Consider the following 12340-nt stretch of genomic DNA (forward strand, 5'->3'; position numbering starts at 1 on the left):
TCATATGGTTCACATGAAAGCCTTCAGAGACAGATAATTCTGTAAGGTGGGAAGGATGGAAAATAGATCAGAAAGTAAGTGAAATATGCAGGCGTTGATTGAGCACATGGCCAATTGGACATTTATAAATTATAAATGGTCTGCCTGAGAAGGTGAATCTATGGGAAAGAAGTTTAATAGTGTTTTATCTTTTGTAATTTAATATTATTCTCAAAGAAGAAACCCTGGAAATGTAAAGCAAAGAAATTTGGGGACCATTTCAATATGAAGTAAGAATATTTGAAATTTGTCTCAATTAGTGGTGTTTTTTTTAAAGGAAATATTTTTCTGATTATAAAAGTAATACATGTTTATGATAGAACAAATTAAGGTAATGCAGAGAGGTATAAAGAAAAGATACAGAACATTTTTAATCCATTTTCCAGATATCTACTGTTGACATTTTAGTTTTTGCCTCTCAGTAGATTTACATGTATATATAATATATGTTACATATACATGCATAGACTATACATGTTAATTTAAAAAGAGATACATTTTTACTTTATCAATAGTATTTTTATGTCATCAGAGTAAAAAAAATAAGAACTGCATATTTTTTTTTGAACTGCATATTTTATCACGTGGTTATACCTTAAGTAATGCTTATATTGATTGTGTGCTTTTATTTATAAATGCTTATTTGATAATTTACAGTTAAATACAAGAAATTATATTGATAAACATCCTTTAAAATAGACTCTTGATACTTATCTCTGATTATTTTCATAAGCTATATTCCTAGAAGTGGAATTACTGGATCTAACGTATGAACATTCTTAAGACTCTTGATAAACTCTTCCAGTTTACTCCCTTACCAGGACTATATAAGAATGCTCATTTATTCCACCTTATCTTCATTGGAATTTATTGTCATTAAAAAAAAATCTTTTGCCAATTTGAAAGGCAACAATGATGACAGCTGCCTTAAATCGTGTAGGTGAGGCTAAACCTTTAAAAAAGTGTTCTCAACAATTTGTGCATCCTTTTCTCATTTTTCTATTGAGGAGATACTGTATTTGTTACTGATTTGTTGAAGTTATTTCTCTGGGGGTTGAAAGCACTATTCCTCCTCATTTCTTCAATAATTATAATAGTTCCAAATAAATGATTGAGGATGAAATTGATTTAGTATTCTAGTTTGCCTAAGTATCACATATGCCATGCCTGAATTATAACTTGATAACAAATAAATACATTTTATTAATATACATAACACTAGAACAATAACATATAATTTGTTCCTTTGATTTAGAAACTCACAGAATTTCAGAATTATCATTCTAAATTATAAGCTGAGAATTTGAAAACTCACAAATATTTGCTTATTTTAGCAGGTAGTTCTCTCATTTATGTAGAAAGATTTGCCAGTTGTTTGAATTTTCAGTCATTTGGATTTGAGATGAATGGAAGTGGATTGTAATGAGAACTATTTCCTTCATCACTTGCAAGTACCTATTCTCTGTAAAATATTGTGCTAGACAGCACGTAGAGGTTGTTATAAGATATGGAATTTAGGAGGTTGTTGTCAAGATATGCTATTGACCACATTGTGAGACAGAACTAGAGGTGCCAGATGGGTGGGAGAGGCAGTAAATGGTGTAGGAGTTCAGCGGAAGGAGCAGGGAGAAATCACTTTGGCCTATGAGGGTAAGGAAACAAATTCAGATGCAGTGTGATAGCAGGTCTAGATTTAGCTATATTTCAGCTCGTGTCATGGGTTGCTACAAGGGCATTACACAGTCCTTGTGACGATGGTTGACTTTGCCACATCTTACCGACACATTACAGTTTTTGACTTACTTTTCGGTTGGTATTGTTTGCACCCATGTCTTTCCTTCTTGAAATCACAATGGGATAGTCGATTTGGTGCCTAAGCTATCTCTTACCCTTATGGTGCCATATGCTCCATAGCATGTTGGATGAAACCTACAAAATGGAAGAGAAAGATGTTTCTAGGCAGAGGCAATGTTTATGTAACACCAAAGACTTTGTGAGAATGACTAAAATCGCCAAATCAAATGGAGAAAACCACAAGGAGCAAACACAAATCCACTCATTAGTATGAGACTGTTACATTTCCAAGGGTACCTTAGCCTGATTTCCCAGCAGACTGATCTGGTCTGTGAGCCCCTCACAGTATGGAACCCTCCTTATCAGCTCTCACTGCTGGACTCCATGGGAGCCTGAAAATGAAACATAAAGTAGGGCTCTCTGCTGTGGTGCTTTACCCAGTGGCCAGGCGGGAACTCGGCCAGAATATAAAGAAGGTCATGTACTTCGTGTAACAGTGACTCTAGAATCCAATTAAAAAGTTTGGTATAAGGCGCAGTCATTCTTATTTAATCCGATCACGGTTTAATGCAATCCTCTGCTTATTTCAGTCACTGCCTTTGGAGCCAAATCAATTGTATGTCTTTGTTTCCACGTTTTCCTTGGTAATTTGATCACCTTCAGCTGTTTAAAAAAATAGCTCAGTTGGGAAATCTGGCAACATCTTTTAAGAATTGCCACATAAGTCAACAAAGAAGTTCCAGAATGGCCAGCTCCAAAACTTTCGTGACAAGAAGCAAAAATTCACTTGTCTAAAATGGAAGCAGAATAGGGTGTGTTGGAGTTGAAGAGGAAAATTCTTGCAAAGAATCTTGACTGAACATAAACTTATTTAAAACACTGTTGCTTGTTTGTGCACTCATTCCAACTCATGTGGAAGTTGTAAATATGTTAGTGCTGCTGTTGGCGTCAAGGAGGCCTGTTTCCCAGTTGAAATAGAGAAATATTAACGCATTTCTCTGAAACCGATAGTAACTTTTAGTGGTGAAGATATCTCCTATTTGCTTTGCAAGGGTGTCACACTGAGTTTCCCATATGGCAAGGTGGCATTTACCTTATGAGTGGGTGTGGCATATTAGTTAAGGGAAGACTGAGAATGTCAGTGATGCAAAAATGACTCCTTTCATTTTATTAGAATTTGAGTGATTCCAAATGTGTACATGACTATTATAAAGTTTAGAGTAGACTCTGATGGTTAATTTTGCAAATTGAATGATTTCTGACTGTCCACAATGGAATAAGAGGGTTACTTTGGTCTGTGCAAATATGGTGAGATTGACAAGTGCATGTCCTAATGATTGCAGATTATCCATTTACACTGCTTTCAGAGCTGAGGTACCTGAGGATATGTGCAGCTTTGGTACAAATCATTAAAGGGAGAAAAAAACAAAAAACACCCAAATGTAAATTGGTATCAATAGCTATTCTGAAAAAATATGCCAAATGGCGCATGGTACAATTGCTCTTTCGATGTACTGATCATGTTGGGAGAACAACGTGAGTTGCCCTTAAGAGTGTTACCTGTGGAGTCCCAAACAGGGTCATTGTGGCACTTTTCAAGAAAGCTGCAGAAGTAGAGCAGGTTGTGTCCTTTTTTCATTCAAGTCAGCGAAGTCAAGTTCCTTACCATACTTGTTTTACAGTCTAAATTCTGTGGGCCCAAGTCGTTTATTTTGTCCTGCTCCACAGGGGAGTATTGCACGGCTTTGCTATGCATGCACCTAAGTTTGAGGATGTGTGTGATCCCAGAACGTGCCTCATTGTGGGGAAGGGAGAGAGGTAGGGCCAGACTCTTCTTTGTGTCTGAGTTTGGAAGAGGGAAATGGAACTCATAATGTGATTCCCATCAGCAGCTAGCCCTTTAATCTACACAAACGAAATGCTCAATTTAATAGAATTCTAAAAATAAAACAAATGCTTTGTTCTTGGTGAATCCGCCATTCAGAGCTCCTCTTGGCAGCACATCAACCGTACTTGAAATGTCTTTAAGTGGGTATTTTTTTTTTTATTGTGCTTTTCATCCGAACACATCTTTTGAGCTGTTAGAGTTTGGAACAGAGAAACAGGAAGGCTGAACTCATCTTAGATTGTTGGGTCTGTGTTGCTCTGTGGTACCCGTTTGTTGACTTAGCCATAAAGAACTTACCTTAATAAGTATTGGCCATACTGCAATAGGATTTAGAGGCTAAAAAGTAACAGAGCAAATGAAAATGAGCTTGGAGTAGAAAGAAATAGAGCATAAGGAGGTGTTTGTAATGAAATGTATTACAATTGCTACCAAAGTAAACCTGTTGTACTGGGGAAATCAGGTGCCAAAAAGGACCAAAGAGTGTGGGAATTAAGACATAATACTATTTATTGAGCATTTACTATGTTCTAGGCAATGTGCTATGAGTTCTTCATATAATATTTCATCTAAACCTCACCAAATCCCTATGAGTTATAAAGAAGAGATTGGAGTCTGAATGGGTTGTTACATAATAAGTGGCTCAAACCCTGATCGACCTGACTTCATGGTCTTCCACTAGCTTTTGTATTTTTTGATGTGCATGAAAATACTTAGTGTTTTATTAATGTATCAAGACTTTCTTTTTTCAATTAAATTTTCTTTTATCAATTAAATGTATTGGGTTGACAATTTTGCATAAATCTTATGTTTATTGGAGTTTTTATGTGAATATTTAGAATTTCAAATCATTTATTGGTTTTATAATTTATTTAAGCCTATTTAATTTGGAGTATTTCTATCAGTGGAAGCTATGCAGGAATTTTGGAAAGACTTTTTTAATGAGTCGAGATGTATGCTTTGAGATGAAATGAGATGAAAGTGTGCAAGAGAAAATTGAATTCTTGTTTACCTTCTGCTTGCAGCTGTGAAGTTCCTGTGCTGAAATGTTGCACTAAGAATGAGTGTACAAAATCATGTGCCATATTTTCAGGGGTGCACGGTTTTTGCTGCCAGTCTAAGTCCTGTCAGGCAGGGACTGAGTGGATACTCTACTGTACAACGGACAGAATTACATTTGCCCCAGAGGATGCCCAAGGGTTGGTGGAGACCTCCTGTCAGAGCCCCGCTTGCCTGGCTCACTGTCTCACACATGGGACCTCAGGACAGGTTAATGAGGGGACTTACAGCCATGAGGGTCTTTTCCCACAGAGGAAGGTTGCTGGATTGCCAGTTATTAGAATTCACTGGGAGAAACAGTTCTTTCTTAGTTCCATCCCTTATCTTCTCCGTCTTCCACCTATGTGAAATACCGTACATGTGGCGTTGGAATACAACTGACTATCTCTTGACTCTTGTTCCCTGGAACTTAGAATCCCCCGGGAAAGATAAAACATCATCACTTGAAAAATAATGTCAGAGGAGAAAAAATTTTGTTATCCCCTCCCTACTTCCCTCAGGAATGGTTCCCTTCTTCATAAGGGTAGCAACTTAGTCCTGCTGTTCATTGATGTCTCCGCAGCTCCCGGAACAGGGCCCACACACAGACACTCAGTAAACATGTACTGAAGGAAAGAATGGGGGTAGCAGTCAGGAAGGGCTTCATAGAGCTGAATGGGATTTACGATAGTTCTTTAGAAAAGGAGTTTTGTAGGTATGTATCGGAGGAAGGAGAGAGTCAGGAAAGTATACGGTCAGTTTGGGGAAAACTGTTTTGATGAAGGGAGGGCCTGATGAAGAAATATTTTGAGATATTTTCAGAAACATAGGTGCGAGCCACATTTCCACATTTTGGAGGGCATTGAATTTCTGACCAAAGAGTGCTCAGAGTCTGTGTTGTGTTGACCTTAGAAGGAGTTACTTAGAGCAGTAAATGCAGACCAGGGACGTGATCAGCTTTCCCAAACCGGAAAGGCAAATTGCATGCCCACCTTGTAAATTTTTGTTGCTCATGTAGGAGAATTTTTGTTTTTCAGCTTGCACTGAGTAGGTGGACTATTTCGTATGAAGCCATTGTAATTTGCTGACATATATCACTATGGTGTTGTTTGTGGCAGTAATATTATCAAACCTGTTTTAGCTGGTTTCTGTTCTTAGTCACTTGAGGGACTCCTTGGCTGAATTATACTTTTGCTTTTGCCTATCTCTCTGGGGATATAGGGAAAAAGAAAAGAAGATGAATAAGTACTTGCTGATCCATGGAAATCTTCTAGTCACTCATACGTATATAATATTTTTAATTGGTTATATTTCATATGCCTATCCTAATCCAAAAAGTATTAAAACTATATATTACATTTTAAACAGGTTAACCCATTAGACTAGGGGTGTCCAAACGTTTTTCAACATTTTTCACCAAGGGCCATATGTGGTAAAATACACAAACAGCCGGGCCACTCACTCGAGGTGAAGAACGAATTGCCTCACCTGGTTTATTTAAGTAAACTACATATATTTTTGGAATTTGCTGCAGGCCAATTAAAAATGGGTTGCGGGCCGCAGTTGGCCCATGGGCCGCAATTTTTACACCCCTGCATTAGACAAAAGGAAAAATAAAAGAAACCAGTGAATGGAGTTGCATAAAATGCCTGCTATGAGGACACTTGCTAGAGGTGGTTACAAATTGGACAAGGGGCTTTTTGACTTTCAGTGCAAAGAGGGAAACATGATGAGTTATGTGATTCACAGTGTTCATGGACTAAAAAGAAATCTATTACTCAGGAGCACCCAGGTAGATCTGGAAACGGAGAGAAAATTTTCTCATGAGTCCTCATAAAGAAGACTCTGAAACATTTTATTTTGGCTGCTAGTGGGAAGGGGTGATATCCTCTTATGAAAACGAGATCCCCTGCTATTTGGAAGCAGACTGAGGTAGTAACTACAGGCAGGGCCCAGGCTGTCGTGGTCAGCCCCTAAGTACCTCATAATGAACTCTCTAAGTTATGTTTTTTATCCCCTTCATGTCAGTCTACAGTTATTCTTGTTTATTTGTTTACTATTTATTTTCCCAAATAGATTGTAATCTGCTCAAGGGCAGGGGCTTTAGGTGTCTTATTATCCTTTCATCTCCATATAGCACAAAATCTGGTATATATTAGGAGCTTAATAAATATTTATTGAAGGAAGAAAGGAATGGAAAGAACTAGTGATAAAATGTACCCTAAAGTGACTGAATTAATTAACCTGTTGTAGGGGATTTTTAGCTACTTATAGGTCAGGTTACATTAGTTTGCTAGCTTTAAGAATATTTGGAGCATTTACCAGAATGGTAGATCTTGGAACAGCTAATAGAAGACATTCTTCCTGCCAATAGTCAGATAGCATCAGATGGCCTGTTGTCTGTTAAGTTCACCCCACAAAGGAAATCTTTAGAGTGGGTTTTGTAATTCATCTCTCACCAATGAAGACACAAAAGCTCAGAGAAATTGAATTGTGAATTTTTTTCTACATATAAAAATAATGAAAAAAAAATTTTTTTTAATTAAGACATTTTCAGGAGCATATCATACCATGTGGCTGTAGTATAGGTGGCAGCTACATTCACACACATTAGTTAAGTGTTGGGCATTTCTAAAATAATCGAGGTATTCGTGGAAACCAGCTGTATAGCTAACTATTATTTGCTTCATTTTCGAATACGGATTACTGTCATTCCTGGTGAGAGAACACACGAGTCCATTGTCTGTAGTGGCTGATTAAGGGCTGTGTCCTCCCATCCTGCAGGGACACAGAGTACAAAGGGTTGCAGCTCTCCCTGGATCAGATCTCAGCCTCCAAACCAACCTTCTCCTACGCCAGCAGCTCCACTCCTACCATGCCTGACAACAGGAAGGGGGCCAAGTCCAGACTCTCAAGTTCAAAGTCAAAATCCAGGACTTCCCCGTACCCTCAGGTAGGTGCATTGCCATTTTGCAACTTTCCTTTTTTGTTGATGTGGTTTGGTGTCATAGTGGAGGAAGTAATTAAAACTGTTTGGAATTAATAATGCTGGTTTCAAAAATTTTTAAACTCCTATAAATCTGGAGAGCTTTCTAAAACTATCTTCTTTCTCTTCCTCTTCCTTTTAAAAAACTGTAAAAATTTGAAATGACATTGCGATTTACTGCTTTTATATAAAGGTTGTGAGAGTCTCAGTTACAGTCAGAACCATAACCTTGTTATTTCAGGGAGATTGATCCCCAGTTGTTTCCCACAGTGATTAACCAGAAAGATGTAGCCAGCATAGCAAAATACGGAAAACAAGAGGTTGATGTAGAAAAATGGAATCTTAGGACAGGAACTGAACTAGAAGGAAATTAAGAAGTGGATGCGTTTCACCATGAGATTTTAGTGCAGATGGACTATTTATGAGGAAGAATAAAATAGAGAGGGTCTTCCAGATGGCAGGAGTGGTAGAAAAAGCAACTCTTCTCGTCCTTGCAAGGTGGTGAACTGATGAGACCCAGAGGCGGTATTCCAGAAGCACTGCAAGGTGCAAAAATGAATCCTGATTCTTGGAAGGGAAAAAATTATTTTTCTGCTCTGTCACTGAGATGTAGAAACTAGACTGTGTCCGGGTGTCCACACAATTCTCTCCTGGACTAAAGGAAGTAGGATAGAACTGGGGATTCCCCACTGTGAATATTCTGGGGCCACCTCCCTTCCATACTTCTCTTTAAAGGCGCCCCATCAAACTTCCTGCAGGTTGTTAGAGTAACTCAGGAGATGATTCCGGGCTAGTACAAAACCAAAGTGGATTTGGAGTCATTTCTTCAAGGTGGTGTTTATCATTTATGTTTTATCTGTACTTTTAATGTAAAAATGGTGATCTAGAGGGTACAGAAATGATTTCCTTACTTATAGAGTCTGTTGATTTCCACAAGTGTATGCTGTTTGAAGAAATGTCATTCTTTTACCTAATGATCACTAAGAAGCTACTATTTGCTAGATTATTTTAGTGACTTGATATATGAAGATGAGAAGATCACGCCCTGAAGAGACTGATGTGAGTCATGTGGTTTAAAATCTCCCACAAAACCCCCAGGTTTCTTTTCTCTGACAAAAGAGAGAGAAGTCGATGTTTGATGCCTAGACATTTTTCAGTGGATACTTCTGCTATGAGGACTGAGCATTTTACTTCTAAAGGGCATTTTAGTTCAAGTCACTATAGACGAGGAGTTTTTATTGAACATCTGAGAAGCTTTTCTTCTTGCTTTCTTGTACCTTGGGAAAAGTTTTACTGTATCTTTTACTACTTGGAAGGATGGGTTATATGTATGGGTAATTCTATCCTTAAACATATAGGAGTGTTGGACACACAGATATAAGAAGATTTAAATTAGGAAATTCTAAGTTAAGAAAAAGTTTGCCGATTATACAGAAAGTAAGCCACAAAAACAAAACGCCCCATTGAACTTCAAAACTAGTGAGTTTTCTACTTCTAAGTAAGTTTTCTTTTATGCTCAGCTTTAATGTGTAAAATTTTTGTTAGTTTGCTCTAATGGTTTACTCATTTTTTAAAAAAACATTCCAACTGCCATTAGGCTGCTTCTTGTGTGTGTGTCGAGGGAGGAGTTAATTTGAAAGTTATACATGTTTCATAATTTAAAAAAAAGCAATACAGAAGAGTGGAAAGTAGAAAATCCCTTTATATTCCCTTATTTCTCCTCTCAAAAATTGTGCTTTATTGTAGAAATCTTCTATGATGTATAAAAATCAAGTACGTGCACACACATATGTCCACATAGGATTTCTTCTGATTTTTGTGTGTTGCATTTTTATGGTTAATGTGTATATAAATATAGTCCTTCAAATTTTGGCCATATGTTTTATTTGAAATCGCAGTCATGAATTGTTTACTTAACATTTATGTGCCTAGTAAAGGTTATTCTTTAATTGTGTATACTTCAGATAATTGTGGTGCTAAGTCAACCATTGACTGAATTCCTACTACATGGGCTGCTAATACATAGAGATCAGAAATAGAACACATAGTCTTTGCTTTCGAGGAGCCACTTATGCAGACAGACAAGGGAGTAGGCATTTGTAGTGACTTGTCATGGGGTGAGCAGAGGTTCCTCTGGGAACACACTGAAAAAGGATGACATCCAGGACAAACTCATTACTGTTTCTGCTGAAAGAAAACAACTGAGTACCATCATCTTCAATTCTAAGTCCTCGGGAATTTTAAAGAGAAAAATAATTTAGTTTCTCAAAAGTCTTATTTGATCCATGTTATCCTTGTATTATTAAGGGATACTTCACTTTTAGTCCGATGCATCGTTGCCATTATGTGTATTTGACTCAGTAGATTCAGTAGATGTTAGCTGACCACCTACGTCAGAAAAATGCTATGCTGGCCATTGTGGTGAATGAGGGCAGGGGGTGGGGAGAAGGTGCTAGGATACAAAGAACTGGTATAAGAAGTGTCCTTAAGTTCTGCAGTACAACTGAAATAAGTTATATTTTAGAATAAGTAGTGTATAGGGGACGGTGTGTACAAAGGGCTTTTTCAGTGATGTCAGCTACAGTGACTCTCGCCTGGATGGCTAGGGAAGGTGTTGTAGGTGATCTGGCTTTCAGGGTAGAATTCAGGTATGTGGGCACAGGGAAAGGAGGGGACAGTGCAGGAAGACCAAGATATGAAGAAATGCAGGACCGCATTGTTCCCGTGATTGGGCCTGGGTGTGAAGTGGGCGAGGGTAGGTCTCGCTGGATGAGAACTAGAGGTGATATGTTTGGAAGCATTGATGATCTGTGCCTAATATCTGCTAAGCCAAGGGGTATAGTTTGCTTGTGGAGAACCAGTAAAGGTTTTGAATAGAAAATGAGAGCATTAATGTGATTGAAGCAAAACAAACTACTTAGGAGACCCATTTTAATAGTCGTGGTGTGAGTCTGTGAAGGTCTAAAGTTTTTTACTGAAGTAAAAGGCATTGTAGAAGAAGAATTAGTAAAATTCTATTTTTGGCTGCTTGTACCTCTTCTCATTATAGGTATATTTTGATCATTATAGTTTTATTTTGAAATTATATTTTAAAGCTGACTTTTTCTTTAAATACCCAGAGGTGGGTCATATGGTAGTTTTATTTTTAATTTATTGGGGAACCTCTACAGTTTTCCACAGTGGCTGCACCAATTTACAATCCCACCAACAGTGCAAGAGGGTTCCCTTTTCTCCACATTCTCATAACACTTGTTATTTGTTGTCTTTTTGATAATAGCCATTCTGATAGCTGTGAGGTGATATCTCATTATGACTTTGATTTGCATTTCTCTGATGATTAGTGATGTTGAACATCTTTTCATATGTCTATTGGCCATTGGTATGTTGTCTTTGAAGAAATATCTGTTCAGGTCCTCTGACCATTTTTTAATTGGATTATTTATTTTTTTGATGTTGAGTTGTGTGAGTACTTTATTTATATTTGAATATTACCCCCTTATGAGATACATCATTTGCAAATATACTCATTTCTCCCATTCAGTAGTTTGTCTTTTTGAAAAGATATATGCATCCCTATGTTCATTGCAGCGTTATTTGCAGTGGCAAGATATGGACACACACTGGAATATTACTCAGCCAGAAAAAAAGAATGAAATCTTTACATTTGCGACAATATCTATGGACCTAGAGGGTATGATGCTATGTGAAATAAGTCAGACAGAGAAAGACAAATGCTGTATTAATTCACTTACCTGTGGAATCTAAAAAACAGAACAAATAAAACAAAACAGAAATAGACTCAGAAATAGAACAAACTGGTGGTTTTCGGCGGGCAGTGGGAGGAAGGGTGAAAAAGGTGAAGGAGAATAAGAGGTGCAAACCTCCAGTTATTTAAAAAAAATGAGTCATGGGGATGTAATATACAACAGAGGGAAAATAATCAATACTATTGTAATCACTTTGTATGGTAACAGATGGTTATTAGACTTAGTGTGGTGATCACATCATAAGGAATAGAATACCTAAAACTAACATAATGTTTCATGTCAACTATACTTTAATAAAAAAATAAAGCTTAGTTTTTGTAGTTGATGACACACTTGTACTGAATTTCCCTTTTATATTAATAGACGCATAATAAAAGCATTTTTACTGAATCATTAAACTTTTAATTGTATTTTAAGTATTTCTCACTCTTTTCTCAAAAATAAAGAGAAAATCTCTTCTGTTTTGCTATTTCCCTGTTTACGTATTTTTAGCATGCAAATTTTCATCAGATTTTTTAAAAGGCAGTTTTCAGAGCAAAATTGAGCTTTTGGGGTAATGTCTTATGCTTTTTATTAGTTATGAATATGGTTATTTAATGATTCTATTAATATTATTTATTCAGTTCTTTATTATGTATTAGGCATATCTAGAAATTTCTAACAGATATCCGATGAATGGCAAATAGCAACACTGCTTTCTGGAATTATTTAGACACCCTTATTTGGACATGCAAGACATGCACAAATTGTAATTCACTGCCACCACCCAGTTTGCCTGTGGTAGTAGATGAACTTTCAGGTGCCCTCCAGGTATGAGACGCCCTTAAGAAT

At 37.1% G+C, this 12340-nt stretch overlaps 1 protein-coding gene across 3 annotated transcripts in view; it reads left to right on the plus strand.

The window, feature by feature from the left end:
• Nucleotides 1–12340, plus strand: part of SIM1 (SIM bHLH transcription factor 1) — a 68649-nt gene that overhangs the window by 33069 nt on the left and 23240 nt on the right. For all 3 annotated transcript variants that reach the window (XM_081041040.1, XM_081041041.1, XM_081041042.1), the window contains one exon: nucleotides 7541–7709. In XM_081041040.1, the coding sequence (XP_080897166.1) occupies nucleotides 7541–7709 (169 nt within the window). The remainder of the gene's footprint in view (nucleotides 1–7540; nucleotides 7710–12340) is intronic.

Source organism: Rhinolophus hipposideros (genome assembly GCF_964194185.1).
Source record: "Rhinolophus hipposideros genome assembly, chromosome: 3".
NCBI classification, from domain to species: Eukaryota; Metazoa; Chordata; class Mammalia; order Chiroptera; family Rhinolophidae; genus Rhinolophus; species Rhinolophus hipposideros.